Genomic DNA, 19,128 nt, shown 5'->3' with positions numbered 1-19,128 from the left:
AGCTAATAGTGTTATCTGTTATCCACTATTTAACCTGTGCCATATAGCCTTTTTTCAATTTCCACCATTGCTCCACAGCAGCTTGTTTATATGAACTATAGTAGTGTTTCTGAAGCAAACACATCAGTTTTACCAGTGCAGGGCAACAGTACATGATATTTTCATTTTTTATGTTACTGTTCCTTTAAGAAGGTGATGCAGCAGAAAACTGCACTGGTCTGGGGGTTCTTCCAACGAGCACCATGGAACGGTTGGCTTCCTTCTTCTTCTTTCTACAAGTTTCCCAAGGCAGGCGCATGTACAATGAAATAGGAGCACCGGCCCGGGTGTGAAATACAAACGCTTGGGGGTGCCTAACTTTTGGAAACCCCAAGTAATGAGTGTCTTTCCTTCTCATTTAAGAAACACTGCAGTCTTTACCTTTGTTGAACAGTAAAACCTATATCAAGGAGTCAAGGAGTTGGCTGTTGGTCTATCCAGTGTCGGACTGGCTCACTGGGATACCAGGAAAACTCGGTGGGCCCAGGTGTCAGTGGGCCTCTTGCTTCTAACCATTTAGTCTATTTCATAGTCATTCCCTATTTCTTCATGGGAAAAATAGGCTTAATGTTGAAAATGTTGTAGAGTATACTAAGGAGATGTAAAAAACTAGGAGGATAAAGAGGTTAAATGACGAGAGGATTAATAGTTTGGAAAGTGGGCCCACGGTCTAAGGTTTTCTGGTGGGCCCCTGGCATCCCAGTCCGACACTGGGTCTATCTCCTTCAATATTATGTTGTGATCCATTGACATACTGCTTCTTAGTTTCTGTACCAAATGCTTAATTTTGTGAATTATCTCCACTCCTGGCAGGTTGAGCAGCAGATCAATGGACAGCAGACCTTTCCAGGTTTAATACCAAGAATAACAGATTCTGCCTCTTTAAGGATAGTGAACAATGTGGTTGTATGCTCAGTGCACATCTTCAACATGGCCAGACCATACCGTCTGATATTCCTCCCCCAGGGTGCTGAACACATTTAAAAAATAAGGAAAGCTATAGTCAAATTGTTAGTCAACCCCAGTAATGTAAATTAACTACCCTACGCCAAACTGCCTGTTTTTAAAAAAATCGCCATAGTCCAGGATAGAATTCCTTAGGACATGCAGCTGCCACTTTCTCTCTTCTTTCCAGCCATACTTTGCTTAAGGTAAGGCTTGTTGCATTCACAAACTTTGCAGAAAAGCAAAGCAGCAATGGCCTTGTTATTAAAGGGATACTGTCATGGGAAATTTTTTTTTTCCAAAACACATCAGTTAATAGTGCTGTACCAGCAGAATTCTGCACTGAAATCCATTTCTCAAAAGAGCAAATAGATTTTTATATATTCAATTTTAAAATCTGACATGGGGCTAGACATATTGTAAATTTCCCAGCTGCCCCCAGTCATGTGACTTGTGCCTGCACTTTAGGAGAGAAATGCTTTCTGGCAGGCTGCTGTTTTTCCTTCTCAATGTAACTGAATGTGTCTCAGTGGGACATGGGTTTTTACTAATGAGTGTTGTTCTTAGATCTACCAGGCAGCTGTTATTTTGTGTTAGGGAGCTACTATCTGGTTACCTTCCCATTGTTCTTTTGTTTGGCTGCTGGGGGGAAAAAGGGAGGGGGGTGATATCACTCTAACTTGCAGTACAGCAGTAAAGAGTGATTGAAGTTTATCAGAGCACAAGTCACATGACTTGGGGCAGCTGGGAAATTGACACTATGTCTAGCCCCATGTCAGATTTTAAAATTGAATATAAAAAAAATCTGTTTGCTCTTTTGAGAAATGGATTTCAGTGCAGAACGTTTTTTCCCATGACAGTATCCCTTTAAGTAAGAGATTAAAGTCCCTGGTGGCTGCAAATTACAAATTACCACCCTCAGTGACTTTCGCTTTCCTTGTTTTTCAACAAGGTCACATGCATGAGTTTAATGTGGGTGTATTTATCAAAGAATAAAAACACAGCTTTCCACAGTTCATTAGAGCAGGACACGCCAGCTCAGGGCCAAAATTAGGGGTAGGCAGAATAGGCACCTGCCTAGGGAGTAACGATGTCGGGGTCACTAGGCAGGTATCTTTTAAACAGTTGTCTGCCTACCCCTAGTCCAGGATTTCTTTGCTCCAGCTGCCTCTCTCCCTGATCATGCCTGCTCACTTGAAACCCGCCCCCCCACAGTGCACGTGACTTCATAGTGCAGGTGAACTCACGTTCATGCGTGCATACACAGGGGGAGGCGAGGTGACTGGCAGGATTGCCTAGGGCACCCGGTTGCCTCGGCCGCCTCTGCTCCAGCTCTCTATTCAGTTGCATAGGAGATTTAAGGGGCCAATTTATCAATCTATTATAACCCTTTGATGAATAGGCCCCTAAATCAAAGGTATAGTTCACCTTTAAGTTAACTTTTAGTATGTTATACAGTAGAATGGCCAATTCAAAGCAACCTTTTAGTTGATCTTCATTTTTTTCTTTTTTTTACTTTTTAAATTATTTGCCTTCTTCTCCTCACACTTTCCAGCTTTCAAATAGGGGTCACTGACCCCCCATCTAAAAACCAAATGCTCTGTATGGCTACAAATGTCTTGTTATTGTTACTTTTTATTTCTCATCTTTCTATATAGGCCCTCTCTTATTCAAATTGTTGCATGGTTGCTAGGGTAATTTGGATCATATTGACCAGATTGCTGAGATTGCAAACTGGAGAGATACTGAAAAAAAGCTAAATAACTCAAAACCACAAATAATACAAAAATATATGATTCTCTACACCACGCTAAATGTTAACAACCTTTTATTGTACAAATGAATATAGAGTTGTAAGGGTTCTCTCAGTACACTGTGAAAAGGTGTGTGTTTACTCTTTGATAAATATCCCACTAAGGATGATATTGAGTGGTTTGGTTCTTCCTAACTACAAGCAAGCATAATAACTCAGTTTAAAGGTAGGACTCAAAAGGAATTATCAGGGCACAAGTAAAGCCCATAAACATCTACATAAATCCAGTTATTGGACTATGCCATCTGGCCAATAAAAAACTGGTCAATAAAATCAAGTGTGTAATGAAGGCCAGAGAAAAAATCTTGAATAGTAACAATTAGAGATGCACCAAATCCAGGATACGGTGCAGGATTTGGACAAGATTCTGCCTTTTTCAGCAGGATTCAGATTCGACCGAATCCTTCTGCCTGGCCGAACTGAATCCGAATACTAATTTGCATATGCAAATTAGGACCAGGGAGGGAAATCACATGACTTTTTGTGACAAAACAAGGAAGTAAAAAATGTTTTCCCCTTCCCACCCCTAATTTGCATATACAAATAAGGATTTGGATTCGGTTCGGTATTCAGTCGAGGTTCGGCCGAATATAGTGGATTCAGTGCATCCCTAGTAACAATTAGTAATGGGCAAATCTGTTGAATTGAAGTCAATAGGCATCAAAATAATTTTGACACATGTCAATTTTTACGCGAGCAATAATTTTTATACTCGTGACTATTTGGTCCAAATGCATCAAAGTCAACGGGTGCCCGAATAATTTTGACGCATGACAAAGAGAGCTGCCAGAGATCCCTCTCCTCTAATTGATCCCTCTGCCGCACCACCATTGGTGGCCAGGGAGTCACCTAGACAAGCTGCCAAGTGGAGGGCTTCTATCCTCACTGCAGGAATTGCCTAAATGTTCTAGATATTTGGGGCATGCTGCTTCAACACTACCCACTTCCATTTGGAGTAAATATCAGGTAGTCTGCCCCACTCGACTGCACTGCAGCTTTCATCCCATGTACCTGTTGTTTAAGAGCAGTTGTTCAACAGGAGTTGCTACCTTCACACATTTAATTGCGGTGTAGGGCTTGGGCCACTGCAGAACTGCTTTCACCTTGTGGAAATCAAGAGCTAACCTTTGCTCATTGGACAAGTGGACCGCATACATCAATCTTGGGACAATCCTCCTCCTTCATGGTACCTGCCATAAAGAAGCCTTGCCCCAAAGCAGCCAGTGTTTCTTCCACCCAAAGAAATGGGTAGGCATTCCAATGCATGCGAGCCTTTAGAATTAACCCATTAACCTGACAAAGGTTCTGGGGGTGCTGCTCTAATACCAGAAAGGAATGGGTTGCTCAGTATCACTGGTGCAGCCACTAAGATTGTAAGCTTTATTGGGCAGTGTCCATCTTCCACTTGTTTCTCTTAACACTTAGCACTCAGCATTAATTAGCATTAATTTGGTCTTTCATACAGTTCACTGTTTAGCAAACCCGGCATTAATGTGTACGTAGAGTTATTTTCAGCGAATGTGATAACATGCGATCACACATTCTTATGCAAAATTTGCAACTTTATATTTACCGCAAGTTAGTAAACTGGCGATAACATATTTGGCGACAATTCTGTCTATAATTTGTGAGAATATTTCTACCGTGCTTTAGTAAACGGATACCTCAATCTTGAATGTAAATGCATGTTTTATATACAGTTCTAATACTGCATCTCCCAATAGCTCTTAGTTCTATTTGATTTATTAATCTTTTTGATTTATTAATCACTGTACAACAACACCTCAGTACATCACTGCTTGTTGTAATTTAATTTTGTATGGCTCTTATAGTTTTTAAACTATTTTAATAAATGTTAAGTTTTATATATTTCTCCTCTAATTCAGACCTATTGCTATTCAGTATTTTGGTGGTGCAGAACTAGGGAAAGCTTAGTTCATATCTAGAGAATACTTCAGCTACAAGCTCAAGGCCAGTGTTGGCAAACCCTACTGACGTGCAAAATCAAAGTGTCAGAAGACAGATCTGCTGTCAATGGGCCCATGTAAATTTCTAGCAGTGCTGGCCTCCCCCTACACAGTGCGAAGGTTAAAGATGGCTGTATATACAAATACAATCACCCCCATTTAGTGCTCATTTATAGGACTTGGGGCAGGGTATTTCAGCTCAGCCTGCACACAATGTTGAATCAAATGCAAGGTGTAGACACAGCACCACTAATGCAACGCGGCCCTGTACTTACCACCGACCACAGAGGGATTTGAAGTAGTTTGCAATTAATGCAATGAAATGAGACCTACATAAATGTGGTGCTGCCAAACTGATAAGCCCCCTGCATATTTTGGGAGTTGCCAAACTAATACCCCCAGTGTGGATGAAGTAAAGGGCATGGTCAGGGTCTAGCAAGGTATTCTGAAGCCACAGATTTGTTTCTTGAGAGGCTGGCAGTCACCTATTCAGTCCTGGATTCCTACTGTCAGGCTTGAAGGATCTCATAACTCCAACCTGATTGCTCTAACAGTGAACCTTAAATTGAAAAACTGGCTGTCCCCAAGTACTGTTTGTTCCTTGGAAAAATAGGTTGAAGGCACTGGACATGGGGCAAAAAGAACAGTTAGCCCTGGGGGTGGAACTGTGGAGTGTTGTTGTTATGGGATCAGTAACAACAAACAATTAAAAATGTTTTCAAAGTAATTAAAATATAATATAGTGTTACACTGCACTGGTATATGCAGATACACTACTATAGTTTACATAAATATGCTTCTGTAGCCCCCTTACAATGATTTAAAAACATCGGAGTTACATTATCTCTTTATATCTGCTGGATGTGACTGGTTGGATTATCAAGAGCAAACACATCCAGTGGTTTCTATGAAGTTAGATACACATCCCAAATGTGTGAAACAGCTATCTGGTGTTTCCCTCTAAATCAGATGACACTGGAGGATAACACAAATGGGACTGGCATCTCATATCTGTAGTATGATCAAGGCTGTACAGAGTGTGGTTAAGTACCACAAAGTTGCCATCAGGGGGAGCCCTTTACTTGTTGATATGTATGAAACTCCTGAGGATGTAATTAGAGATGTAATTAGGATTACACACTGAGGGGAATCCTAGCGATATCATTGCCTTTTAAATTATTGAAACCATGAAAAATGCAAAAGCCGACTTTAAACACAAACAGACACAGAGTTTCCCCCTGAATATTATACAATGTAAACAAAGACCACGGCTTTATCATAAACCATAATCCACAGTGACTTTTTCCCTGACACACTGATAATGACAGAGGACTGGAGCTGTAATATGCTCACCTTTGCTAGATCCACCAAGGTGTTAGCCTGATCATTGAGCTTCCTCTGCTCCATTTTCACGCTGCGTAGCCTAGGGGGGGACAGGACAATGAGAATGACTTGGCAGAGCCACATGTTGGCCAATCACATGAGACATGCAAAGCCACTGTCAACTTCCCTTCACTCACAAAAAAAAAGCCTTTACATAATATTAACCCCTCCAGAATTCATGAATTATTCCTGTAGACATCACCGTCACTGGTAGGGTTAATAGTCAGTTTGATGTATTTTATGTATTTGGTCATGCGATATTAATTGTTAAAAATAAGCGAGCAACTGTCTGCATAGCACAGATATGGAGAGGGGCCACATTCTTGCAAGAGAGGCCTGCAGAGCATTGCAACCCTAATGTAAGGACAGAAATTACAAATACATTAAACATCTTTGCATGCGTCGTTATGCATTGTTTTTGTTCATGAGCACCGCAACTGGCATTGTGCAGTGGAAATTAAATGTCTGTGAGAAGCCCGTGCAGCCACTGCAACCCTTCCTGATAATGAGCATGCTGCTTTATGCAATAATGCACTGCACTGACATGGGATTGCCAAGAGAGAGCTCTGGGAGGGCTACAGGCTTGAAATAAGTTCCAGAGTTTATCCCATATAGTTAGAATGGGCAAATTCAGAGTGTTACAAGAGCCATGAAGATCCTGTAAATTATATCCTTCTAAACGGTGCCGATATAATATGTGTGATGTCATTTCTGTCACATGATTTGCACTGCACTGACATGGGATTGCCAAGAGAGAGCTCTGGGAGGGCTACAGGCTTGAAATAAGTTCCAGAGTTTATCCCATATAGTTAGAATGGGCAAATTCAGAGTGTTACAAGAGCCATGAAGATCCTGTAAATTATATCCTTCTAAACGGTGCCGATATAATATGTGTGATGTCATTTCTGTCACATGATTTGCAAAGTTTCATTGCAGTTCCTTTAAATCTAATCATAAGAAAAGGCCATATTCTGTGCAATGCACAACACCTTTCTATCAAGGTGCATGGTGCAGAATTGCACTCCTTCACTGCAATTCTGGCTACTTTCTTGCTGCACAATACAAAGATAAAGTAAGTTACTCAAGCTACTACAGTGACAGTCACATGCAACTGTTGCAGTTACCTGTGAACAGCCACAGAAGGAATAATTAAAACCACTGAGTGAGGTTTTGGTTTATTTATTTAATTAATTATTTTTTTATTTCTTTCCCTTTTATTTTATGCTTTGTTTTCTATTTCCCTTTGGATTCTTTGACTTTAAGTATATGTACTCATTTGTTTAATTCCTTGGTATGTCATACAGCATTGTATATTCTTTTTCTATGCTTATCTTGACATACTTCATATGTTGTAAACCATAATCTGTTGTGTTTTTGAAAACTCAATAAAACATTGTTAAAACAGAAGGAATAATGAAAGCTAATTTCTGTAACAGGAGCCAAGATACAGGCATGTTGCTAGTTTACTATACTTTCTCTTGTCAAAAAGTCCTAGCTTTGTCTAGACACACTCACATAGTATTTGCCTATTATGAGCTGACCCCTAGTCTTGCAGTTTCATGTAAAGCTATTATGTTCGGCCATTACTAGATTTAGAACTACTGTAGAATGATGCTGGTTTTAGCCTTATAATGTACAGGGAGTAAGTTAGTTCATCAGTCCTCCTTGGCAGTCTAGACTTTGAAACCAGTCAGCATTACTATATAAAGCAGCATACTCTTCATAAGGGAAGAAGAAACACCAGAAAGAAAGATAACAGGATTTCTCATTCATCGTTGAATGAGAAACCGCAAAATGATCTTAGAGATGAAGACCAGAATTGTACAGTTAGTTGAAGTCCCATGCAGGCAAGCACTGATACATACACCTGAGGAGGGTATTTGTAGAGGATGAGAGGGTGTTAGAGGGAGAGAGGAACTTACTTCTGAGCCCTGGTAAGGAAGATTTAGCAAAACAAAGACAAAACACAACAGAATTCTATTTTTGTTGCTGTTAACAAACAGGACAAAAACACACAATAAAACACAGCTAATAGAGGACTTGGGGTTACACAATTCATTCCAAAGATTTGTAGCAGCAGTTGTCAAACTTTTTATGTCCAAGACAATGGACCCCTTGTAGATCCTACCTTTGCTCATGGCCCTACATAGCTTATGCAGTGAGTAAAGATATGGTAAAAATATTGGATGTCAATAATGTCAATCATTCAGCCATAGTTACGAGAATATCTAGGACAGCAAACACAGTCACCCCAAATCTCACACTAAATCACCTTCGTACTAAGCTTTCACGCTAAATTCACCCTGACATAGCGCCCCTATGGAGGTCAACTCCAAAGTTGGAACCAGTTATTTAGAGACATCAGACATTTTCAACCAATCATTTTTTAAACAATACTGTTAGGTCGTCCAATGTGACTCACTGTTGGTGTAGAATATAAATTATAGATGGTGTGTTAAATAAACCTATCCCTTTTTTTGAATGAATTATTATCTTCCTTTGGACTTCGGGGATGACACAATCATAAAATACCCAAAGGGTTGGTTCAATATTATACCATAACTGGTTACTGGACAAATTCTGCGGTTATATTTGCATTTTTAGACTGCTAATAGCAATTGGGAGTCAGGAAACCAATGGCTAACTGAAAACAAAAAAATGCATAGACAGGTTTCCTGGGCCATCAAAAACAACTGTTAAGTAAGCCTGGTATTAGCAGTCTAAACTGTTTAAAACGGCAAATGTCTTATAAAACACATTAAACAATAAAGTATCTACTTCTCCAGATATTGGACACTCTTTTTAATTTTCTTCTGCTCTGAATTTATCCATTCACAAAGAATCGAACCATGAACTCAATGAAGCCCAATATGTTTATGGGCAATTCTGTATATCTAAAGTAGCCAATTGGGATCCGTTATCCGGAAACCAGTTATCCAGGAAGTTCCGAATTATGGAAAGGCCTTCTCCCATAACGGTATATTTATCAAAGAGTGAAGTTAAAGATCACCACAGTCTGCTAGTGTGAAATTCCGCCACTCTCCATTCATTTCTATGGGATTTTAAAGGCGTATTTATCAAAGGATGACTTTCACGTTCACCCATTGATAAATACTCTTTTAAAAATCCCATAGAAATGAATGGAGAGTGGAGGAATTTCACACTAGCAGACTGTGGTGATCTTTAACTTCACTTTTTGATAAATATACCCCATAGACTCCATTATAATCAAATAATCCAAATCTTTAAAAATAATTTATTTTCTCTGTAATAATAAAACAGTATCTTGTACTTTATCCAAACTAAGATATAATTAATCCTTATTGGAAACAAAACCAGACTATTGTGTCTATTTAATATTTACATGATTTTCTAATGTTACAAATTACGGAAAGATCCATTATTCGGAAAACTCCAGGTCCTGAGCATTCTGGATAACAGGTCCTATACCTACTTAGATAATTATATTCTTGACCAAATCTTGAACAGTCCTTTCACCTTGTAAGTGATGAAAATATTTACTGTTCTGAGCTATACCTGATTGGTTCTTGTTTAGATATTGGGGGCTTTGAGAGCATCCTGGGAAATCATTTTACTTGGGCAGAGGGAGCAGGAAACTAATTTTTAGATTGGGTAGGTCCCTCTTTTTCTGTTGTATTAGTTATCAGTTATTTTTTTCTATGTTAACTGTATGTTCAATGTATATGTCCAGTTAGTGTACAGAACTGTGCAATATGTTGTTTTTTATGCATAATTGTTGTTGTCATGACAATTATCATTGGCTGTTCACTAGGCCCACTATTACCGAGGCCCATTGGGAATTACTTTGTTACTCTAGCATGCCAGTCTGCCCCTGGTCACAAGCAACTGTCACCTGTGTGAACAACTCAGATTCATGACTAGAATGTCAACAAACTGCAAAAATGAAAATAACCACCAGGTTTATAAAAGTCTGGTGGGATATCAGACTGATGCAGTTTTTTTTATAACTTCATATGAAATATATTATTTTCCTATGGCATGGGGAATGGTGGGCCATACTATAATTTTGCCCAGTAACTCCTAGTTCTATATTTTCAGTATAATTTGAAAGATAATGTCAGCAATGCAGTAGAAGACCCTTTTCTAGTAGAAACACATAGGTCCAGTTTTGGAAAGACACAAAGAACACTCAACATTCTGCACATCTGATGTGTGTTGTTTCACACAGTTTGAGATATCCCAAGTTTAGGTAGTGATGGTCCATGTACAATCTGGGGTGGGTCTCATGGCTGATATGCTGTCTGCAGCGGACAGATCTAATGCACGATGTGCATTCTGTAATGGGTAGGTCTAAGGGTTGATGAGTGATGGAGGAAGAATTAGGGCTGCTGTTTGATCCATAGGGAGGAGGGCTGTCAGTTGTCTATTCCCTTTCTATTTCTTATGATTTTTATCTCATTCAGTAATAACAGATTTCTCAGTATCTTCCTTTTCTCATATTTTGTTTTCCTCCTTTTTGTTGCCTTCTAACCCCATTTCAAGCTAACTCTCTCTGTTTGCCTTATCTTGTCTTATCTTATTAGATCTCTCTCCCTCTCTCTCTCTCTTTTTTCTTCAACTCTAATTCTTTGTGTCATTCATTTGGTTAATTATGATTTTTGCCTGCATTGCTGCTGTATTTTAGTGCTGCCATGGCAACCATTTTAAGCGTAAGCTAAGCAATAAAGATCAGGGACATAGTAATAGAAGTTTTACAGCAGACATCTGCACACGTATGTAAGCCTTAAATATTTTGCCTGTGTGTATTAAACAGATAGTTAGATAGATTTATGTCTTACCATATCATGTGAATAGGTTTTTTCAAAAGCTATTTCAGCCATATAAGTTTGCACACAAATATGGCGTATGTGGATTGTCAATTGGGTTTATTCCAATGCGAACTAGGATGGACTGTTATTCATTCACATGAACCTCTTTGGTGTTTGTAGGTAACTAGTTATCTTACTTGTTAGCATGGGGCAGGGGTATATATTAAAGAATGCTCAACTGTATATATGTGTGTGTGTATGGATATAGTTTTATATGTATTTGTAATGCATTAATGTGATACCCTCATATATTCCATTTAGAGCTCAGGTGCAGGACAAGGAGGTAAACATGGCTTGAACCTTTGTTAAATCATCATAGATCAAGACACCCCTAACTGCATCCATCCTTAGGTTAAATGTAGGGTCTAATATACTATGGAAAGAATGGAGCTGCAGTTTAACGACTCATCATGGATGAGTTGTTTAGTTATGCTGTAACGACTAAATAAAAGCTAAGCAGAATATTGGTATTTTGCCCACTAGGGTGAGCAGCAATGTCACGTTTCCTTGTGAAAGGAGGCAGGGCTTAAGGATCTGCAGTACACAGGGTCAGTAAATAATAAAGATAAATCAGTAATTAATGAAGATGAATCTACTTGCATGCAGCCCAGATTAGCTAAAAGACTGATAACACGGTTCTGTAATGCAGACCTGAAATACTGTAATTTTTTAACAGATGCTTATTATAGGCCCACTTTCATTTCCCCCCTACATACTTGCTAGGTTATGAACACAGCACTGTTTCAGTTCATTAGCACTGCTTAAATTGAATTATTACAGCTAGAATGTATGGAATTTGGACTAGATATACTGGGCATGATTTTAATTATCGCATTGATCATGAATACTCAATTCACCTTGTATGTGAACACGGGAGATTTCATTTACAGCAAGAAACACAAGGGTGCAGCTATACTGACTTAGCTATTTTTGCTAGAACCTATATGACTGCAACATGCCTGCCACCTTGGTATTTCAGTCGTATTTAATGGATTCCCAAAGAAACACTAGTGAATTATCCAATTATATTTAGCTCTAAATCTAACATAGCTAATTAGATATCTACAAAAGCTTATTAAAATCAAAACAATAAGATGAAAACATTAATAGTCCTACAGAGCAGGCAGTTTGGCTTTTTGATTTTCATAACATAGGTACAACAGCAGGTAGCAATCAGTCACACCATTACTGTATTTTGTAGCTTGTGGTCAGTCTTATTGCTGATTGGTTGCTATAGGGAACTGAAGTGGTGACATTTAACATTAGTGTTCGTACATAAGATATAGGGTGTTACAGATTTAAAATGAAGATGTGAAAATGAACGAGTTTCTATTATCGTTTTGTTGTCAAAACATAAGAAATTATACTCCAAAACACATAAAGGGTAGGGCAAATTAAAGTGGAGTAGGATAAATCTAATGTAAAGCGATTAAAAGTGACTGATGCTCATATTTGAAAATACAAATTAATGCAAGGGATTTATTGATATGGAGTGACATTCATATTTCACCTATAAGTTTACCACTTACATTTACTGTAAATGACTTTTGGGGTAATGCAGAAAGGTGCAAAGTTTGCTACTAGACAAGTAACCCATAGCAACCAAATCAGCAGATAGCATAGGCTGGTCTTTTTGATAACAAATATCTAATTAGGTTGCTAGATTTTACACTCTGTGAACTTTTTATTACATTACCATAATGAAAGGGTGTTGGGGAGAGGAGAGAGAGAGAGACATGGAAAACATACAGTATGTAAGAAGGAAGGTAGAGTTGAAACTTGCCAGGGAACTTGAATAACATGGGAGGACAATGATCAAGTTTGAGGGTGAACAGCCAGATCAGAGTAGGAGATGGCTGTGTATGTGACTGACAGCCAGAAGTACAGCTTCGTTTGACTGATGAATGCGGAATGGTGTCTGGATACATTTAGAGAACCACTGTGTCCTAAAAGTAGAAACATTCATTGCTAAATGCATTAATGTTCTATGAAATTGGCCAAGAATGGGTAACCTATGACCCTCCAAGTTTTGAATTATATCAGCCAGTATCATAATGCCAAATTAAAGTGGCAATTGGTGACAGGAGATGTACTTCTGTGGAATCTTTAGGACTATAGTTTTCTCATTAAACCAGGGGCCATAATTACCACTGCACAGGGGCCAACCATTGTCTGCTTCGCCCTTGGACTGTGTTCCCAATAGATAAGAAAGCAGCATATGTTGAAGTAGTATTGTCAACCATAACTCCTTTTTGGCCAAAGTACTCTCTCTTTTTTCAAAAACCAACTAATTTAAAAGATCACCAAGGCAGTATAAAGTGTCAAACCCGTCAAGAGACATGTGCAAAAAAGATCTTCAAGCACATCTTGAAGAAGCCCTAGAGGCAATGTAAAATAGTTAATGGTCTGGAAGCAGCTGTGCCCACATTATACTGTTAAGCACAGTTGCCATTATACATAAAGCAGTAGTTGCTGGATGAAGACATGGAGACAAACTATTCATTTTAAATGAGGGAATGTTAAGCTAAGTTCAATTCATCATTAGACCTTGAGAATATTAGCTATATTGCCTTTTTAAGGGCAGAATTGAATCCCCAGTGTATATGAAGGTTCATATTCATCCATGTCTTGGTATCCCTTTTGTAATAAGTCAAAGCAACTGGACTTGCTTTACTTTTCCTCTTGAAGGAGTTCGCAAGTCATCTTACTGGCTTTGTCAATTCAGAATCTCAATTCTGAATAAAGAAAGCCAGTCAGATGACTAGGGGAAAAACACAGCAAGTCCAGTTGATTTGACTTATTACTACAGATATTCATCCCCCAGTTTTGTAGAAGCAGTTTCTAATTTAAATCCCTACATTGAGAATCGGCACCATACTTGCCATACTAAAATGTCTAGACACTTAAACAGGCACATGGAAATACACCAACTTCTCCATTTTCAACAAATTCTAATAAATATATATTCTTGGAAAAGGTCCGCAAGTCACTGGATTTACATCATTCGGGTTTGCACAGTGCTAGCTGCATATTTATGGCTCTTACACACAAGGTTTTTCCCATGTGTTCCACTGTGGTGACTCTTTCATGTGTTCCATTACAAGGTAGAACACAACCCATTCTTTTTGTAGCTATTTGTATCGCGTGGAAGAGCCAAATGTAGGTGAAACTCAACTTAATTCATCCCACCTGCTCAACTGTTCCAATGTGAGTACTGCTGCTTTTGTAAATAATGAGGCGTGTTCCCTTGCAGTGGAATGCAAGGCATGAAAGATCCACCAAACTGGAACATATAAAAAATACACTCATCTGTAAGGGTAAGGGCACACACTGTTATTTTTGGGGGATTAGTCACACAGCTAACAATCGCTTCTACGTTGGCCGACTAGGATCTAGATAGCCGGCTGGGATGGCACTCGGAGCGCTTCATTTTCAAAGGTCGTCAGAAGTTGCCTCACGTGGAAACTTGGGCGACTTTGGAAAATCAAAGCGATCTGACTGCCATCCCGCCGGCAATTTACATTCTAGCCCGCGGGAAAGCAGTTTGGGGAGATTAGTCGCCCGAAGAAGAAGCGATTTGTCGCTGAGAGACTAATCTCTCGAAATAGCAGTGCGTGCCCTTACCCTAGAGCCTTCTGAATGGCCACACTGCACAGCCCCAGCACCTATAACTCACCAAGTAATCCAACTACATGGGCCACCTGATCAATAATCAAACATGTTCCTAACAGAAATGGAACCTGCTGTAAAAAAATAGTATTAGCCAGCCCTAACTGCATATTGCCTGTTATATCTGTCCAGCACAATTGGGCTTACAGCCTTTGTGCTCACAAGTCACACAGCCATAGCTACGCAATTAATCATTCAATTAGGGAGCAGACAATCCTAGTAAGACTGTGAGAATATAACCTTGGCGGGCAAAAATGGAAAGAACTAGTAAAGAGAAAAAAGAAGAGTGAAAATATACAGGAGGCAAAGATGATGGATAACGGATCTTATAGTAAAAGAGATGTGGAGATGTGGAACATTAGACATGAGATTCATTATAACTAAAGAGAAAGAAGGAATAACTAATCTAATATAAAATTAAACAGCATAATATTTAACCAAGCATGACAAGCTTCTGCACTCACTCACTTGGATGTGTCTGATGAACACGCCACCTAAATAACCTGGCAGTATGTGATCTGTGTTCTGGCAAGTACCAGAGGGGCTGTTGTAAGGTGCTATATTTATGGGGCTGGTGGGGGGCTGTTTGGGCCTCTGTGTACTTGAAATGTCAGGGCCTAGTTTGAATCCCAGTCCAGACCTACTTACACATGCTATGTAAAATTCTTTACCTATAAACAGAGGAAAGTTTTACTCTTAGGGGCATATTTATTATGCTGTGTATAAAACAGCAGGATAATACACCACACATCGTCAGGCTTCGCCGTGTAAAAAACACTGTAAAATGTTTTTGAGTTTTTTCTTAGAGTGATTTCTGCCGCAGCTATGTAAAATAACGGCAGCAAAATTACATACTCCTTGATAAATTTGCCATTTATTTTAAACAGCTGTTTACACTGTTTCATTTTATACAGCATAATAAATATGGCCCTTATGTAGGCGTAGGTTTACCAACAAGCACCTTGAAACTTAAAAATGCTATGTACATGACTGCTTTCAAATCTCTCCAGTCCTTTTGCATATCTTAAAGGAGGCAGGAGGTGGAGCATTTGGAAAAATGACCCTGCCAATATGTTATACAATAGAGCTAGGGTACACAATATCTTAACCCACCTTATCCTACAAAAAACACAGGTGGCCTCTACTCTGTACTTATATCATTCTTTTTCAGCAAACAACATTTCAAGTTATTTGCCTCCTGCAGCTATTGTTCTTTAACATTTACTGATACATAACTTCATGGCCAACATACTCCATAAACAACACAAAGAAGACCAACTTTAGAAATTCCTATTCTGTTAAAGGAACAGTAACACCTACAAATAAAAAGCAATTAAAATATAACATATATAACATAGCTACATGCTATGTAGCTATGGGGGCAGCTGTTCAAGCTAAAAAAGGTGAAAAGGCACAGGTTACTAAAATAACAGATTAAATTTGAAATAGCATACAATGGGATCCTGCTTTGTAACCTGTGCTGCTTTGAATGGCTGCCCCATGGCTAAATAGCAGATAGTTTATATAAACTATAGTAGAGTTTCTGAAGCAAACACACCTTTGTACCAGTACAGGACAACATTACATTATATTTTAATTACTGTAAAACACTTTAATTTTTTGGTGTTACTGTTCCTTTAGCAAAGGCAAAAGGGACATAAAATGCCAGAAGAATATCTTAATCTATTGGCAGTTATTGACCTCCAGGCAGAAACGTATTATTGAAAAAGTACAGCAAAGACTCAGGACTACACAGGTATACCTTGAACAAAATTTCCCTTTATCTTTATCTACAGACGCACACACTGCACAGTATATTATTCTGTATCCATGCACAAAACCCTGGATGTCTTTCTGTATCTATGGACTCAGAAACTGCAGGTTTTCTGTATCCAAGCCTGTACACCATTACTACATCATTCTGTATCTATGTAAATTTTTTATTAGCATTATACTTTATCAATGCAGGCTCAGGTTCCCTCTGTCACCATGCAGACACTCAGCTTAGGCCTGCTTCTATATCTGCAAACACAGATTCACTGTGCACACACAGATTGTGTTGCTGTTTCTGTCTACAAATGTATTTGCTCAACACTATTTGTATCTGCATTGGTTCCCTCAAAGAAAACCTTAATCTTAATTCTATATTTATAGATACAGGCACATACCTACCCACAGGCATAATTCTCTAAGTATAGCCACATGCACACAGAGCGAGCATTATTCCTTATCTAGAACAGCCCAGTGGATGCAGGCACACACTCTTTGGCCATTATTTCTTATGTTTTCCAGCACCACTATCCATTTGTGACTTACTTACTGTATATCTGCAATAATGCAATTGTATACCACATACTAGCAGGAATTATAACATGTCAAAATGCTGCCATGTTTCCTGTAGCCATCATCTTTTTACAGATTATCTATGTACAGGTATGAGATCCCTTCTCCAGAAAGTTCTGAATTATGTAAGGCCGTGCCCCATGGACTGCATTTTAAGCAAATAATTCTAATGATTCTAATCATTGATTCTAATTAATTCCTTCTTCCTTATTATAATAATAATAATAATAATTGGTAAAACAATCCTATTGGGTTTATTTAATGTTTATGTTATTTTTTAGCAGATGGTGATCCCTTATCCAGAAAACGTAGGGCCAAAGCATTCTTGATAATAGATCCAATACCTGTACTTTAATTTATTCATTAAGCAAATTCAATATGAGGCAGTTGGCCATTATTTAATGATCATCCCCAAGGGCTGGTATGTGCAGTAACGTGACATCAGTACTGCAGCTTGAAGAGTTGTGTTACCACTTGTGTTAATTGCAGTTATTGGATCACATTGGATCATTGTACATGGATTCACCATTACTGATGGGCTTTAAATGAAGCCTATTATCTCACATAGTACACAGCTAAAATGCAGTCTGCTATCATGTTATGTCATTAACACTGTAACCTATTAATAACAGCATTAGGTGCATTAGCCTCATAAACTGTACTCCACTTCCCCTAATGGTTCCCCAGTGTCCTACAACTGCATTAAATTAAAAGTTGTGGAGCTGTTTTTCAAAACCTTAAACAAGTCTGCTGCTGATTGTATCTTCTTTTTATTTTTCTAGTCCTTTCCTATTGCTCACCACCATCTCTGTTAATATGTTATAAGCATTCTGCATTTTTAGGTTTGACTAGATTTGAATTCATATAATACCTCCCTCCTACTTAACAATTTATAATAATTTCCCCTAACAACACAATAAAGAATGTTTCCAAAACTTATCCCATCACATACTCTAATCTGTAGCTGTAAAGAATCTTTCCAGGTCTCAGCACAGTCACATGCCTTCCTTTTAAGAGCCTTCTACCATGCACAGTACAATAAGCATATCCAACTGCAAAACATTCTCATTCTTTGTTTTCTACAAATTATACAGCCTCACTGCATCTCTCATTCTGTTAATGAAACTGCACTTCCAGTATTCTCTACCCAGCCCTTATTCTGCTGCTTTCCTCTTCCATTTTAACTTTATGCAGTCATAGCTTTAAGGTGACCCATGACAAAACTTTCTTTCTTCTCCATAAGACCTCTTGGAGCTTACCCTTTGAAAGAATTTCCGAAACCTTTTAACCATTTCCAGTTCAAACTCTACCCTATTGTCTTGTCTGCAATCTCAGTATTTTCTCATTACCCACACTTGATTCCTCCTGTAAGCACAACTACCCACTGTTCTAGCCTATGACAGAACCAAACTCATAAGGTCGTATGGGTCTGTCAGGGTGCCAGTTGAAAAACATGTAGAAATGTAGAAATATTGTATAATTAATTGTATAAATATATTCACTGTAATGCCAGAAAACAAATCACTTTTAGAGATCATATTTGTGTCAAAAATTGGTCAATGCTGCTATGAATTAATTTGCAATTGCACTGCCTCTTAATTTTAATATTAAGAATAGATTCCTATACAAATCCATTTCTTATTTCCAGGGCATGGGTTTGATCCATGATTTGTATTATGTTATTCTACCAGCTAAAACATGAAACCTATAAGTTACTAGTTTCTTGCTATGTATTAGTAAGCATTGCTCAAGGGATGTCCAGTGTCATTGAATATGTTGGTGCTTTTTGTAGTGTCAATAGTAATAATATAAAATTATGTCTTAACAATCATTCTTCTTTCTTTCACACATGTTCTCTTTCAGTCCTCCTTTTAATTCTCTCTCTCGCTCTCTTATTTAAAACTTTCTTTTCTTTCACACTCCCCTCCACCACGATGTATAGCCCTTTGCTCAGTCTCACACACTTACAGGTGAATGGCTTGCAGGAACTTGCGCTGATGTTTGCGTACTTTAGCATGGTCGATCTTTCTCACAAGCTTGGTGTGTTTGTAAATTAGCCACGTTTCCCTGAGCACGTTGGCAGCTGCATTTTTTACCTGTAAAAACAACAATAAAAGAA

General features: G+C 38.5%; 1 protein-coding gene across 4 annotated transcripts in view; it reads right to left on the bottom strand.

Annotated features, from left to right (window-relative positions):
* Positions 1-19,128, bottom strand: part of kcnn1.L (potassium channel, calcium activated intermediate/small conductance subfamily N alpha, member 1 L homeolog) — a 78,606-nt gene that overhangs the window by 11,755 nt on the left and 47,723 nt on the right. For 2 of the 4 annotated variants that reach the window (XM_041562915.1, XM_041562933.1), the window contains exons 7-9: positions 18,978-19,105; positions 8,070-8,078; positions 6,118-6,187 (exon numbers count right to left, since the gene is read on the bottom strand). In XM_041562915.1, the coding sequence (XP_041418849.1) occupies positions 6,118-6,187; positions 8,070-8,078; positions 18,978-19,105 (207 nt within the window). The remainder of the gene's footprint in view (positions 1-6,117; positions 6,188-8,069; positions 8,079-18,977; positions 19,106-19,128) is intronic. The other 2 variants (XM_041562925.1, XM_041562940.1) reach the window with 2 other exon arrangements.

The sequence above is a fragment of the Xenopus laevis genome, chromosome 1L, assembly GCF_017654675.1.
Source record: "Xenopus laevis strain J_2021 chromosome 1L, Xenopus_laevis_v10.1, whole genome shotgun sequence".
NCBI classification, from domain to species: domain Eukaryota; kingdom Metazoa; phylum Chordata; class Amphibia; order Anura; family Pipidae; genus Xenopus; species Xenopus laevis.
This window is presented reverse-complemented; position numbering and strand designations above follow the sequence as displayed.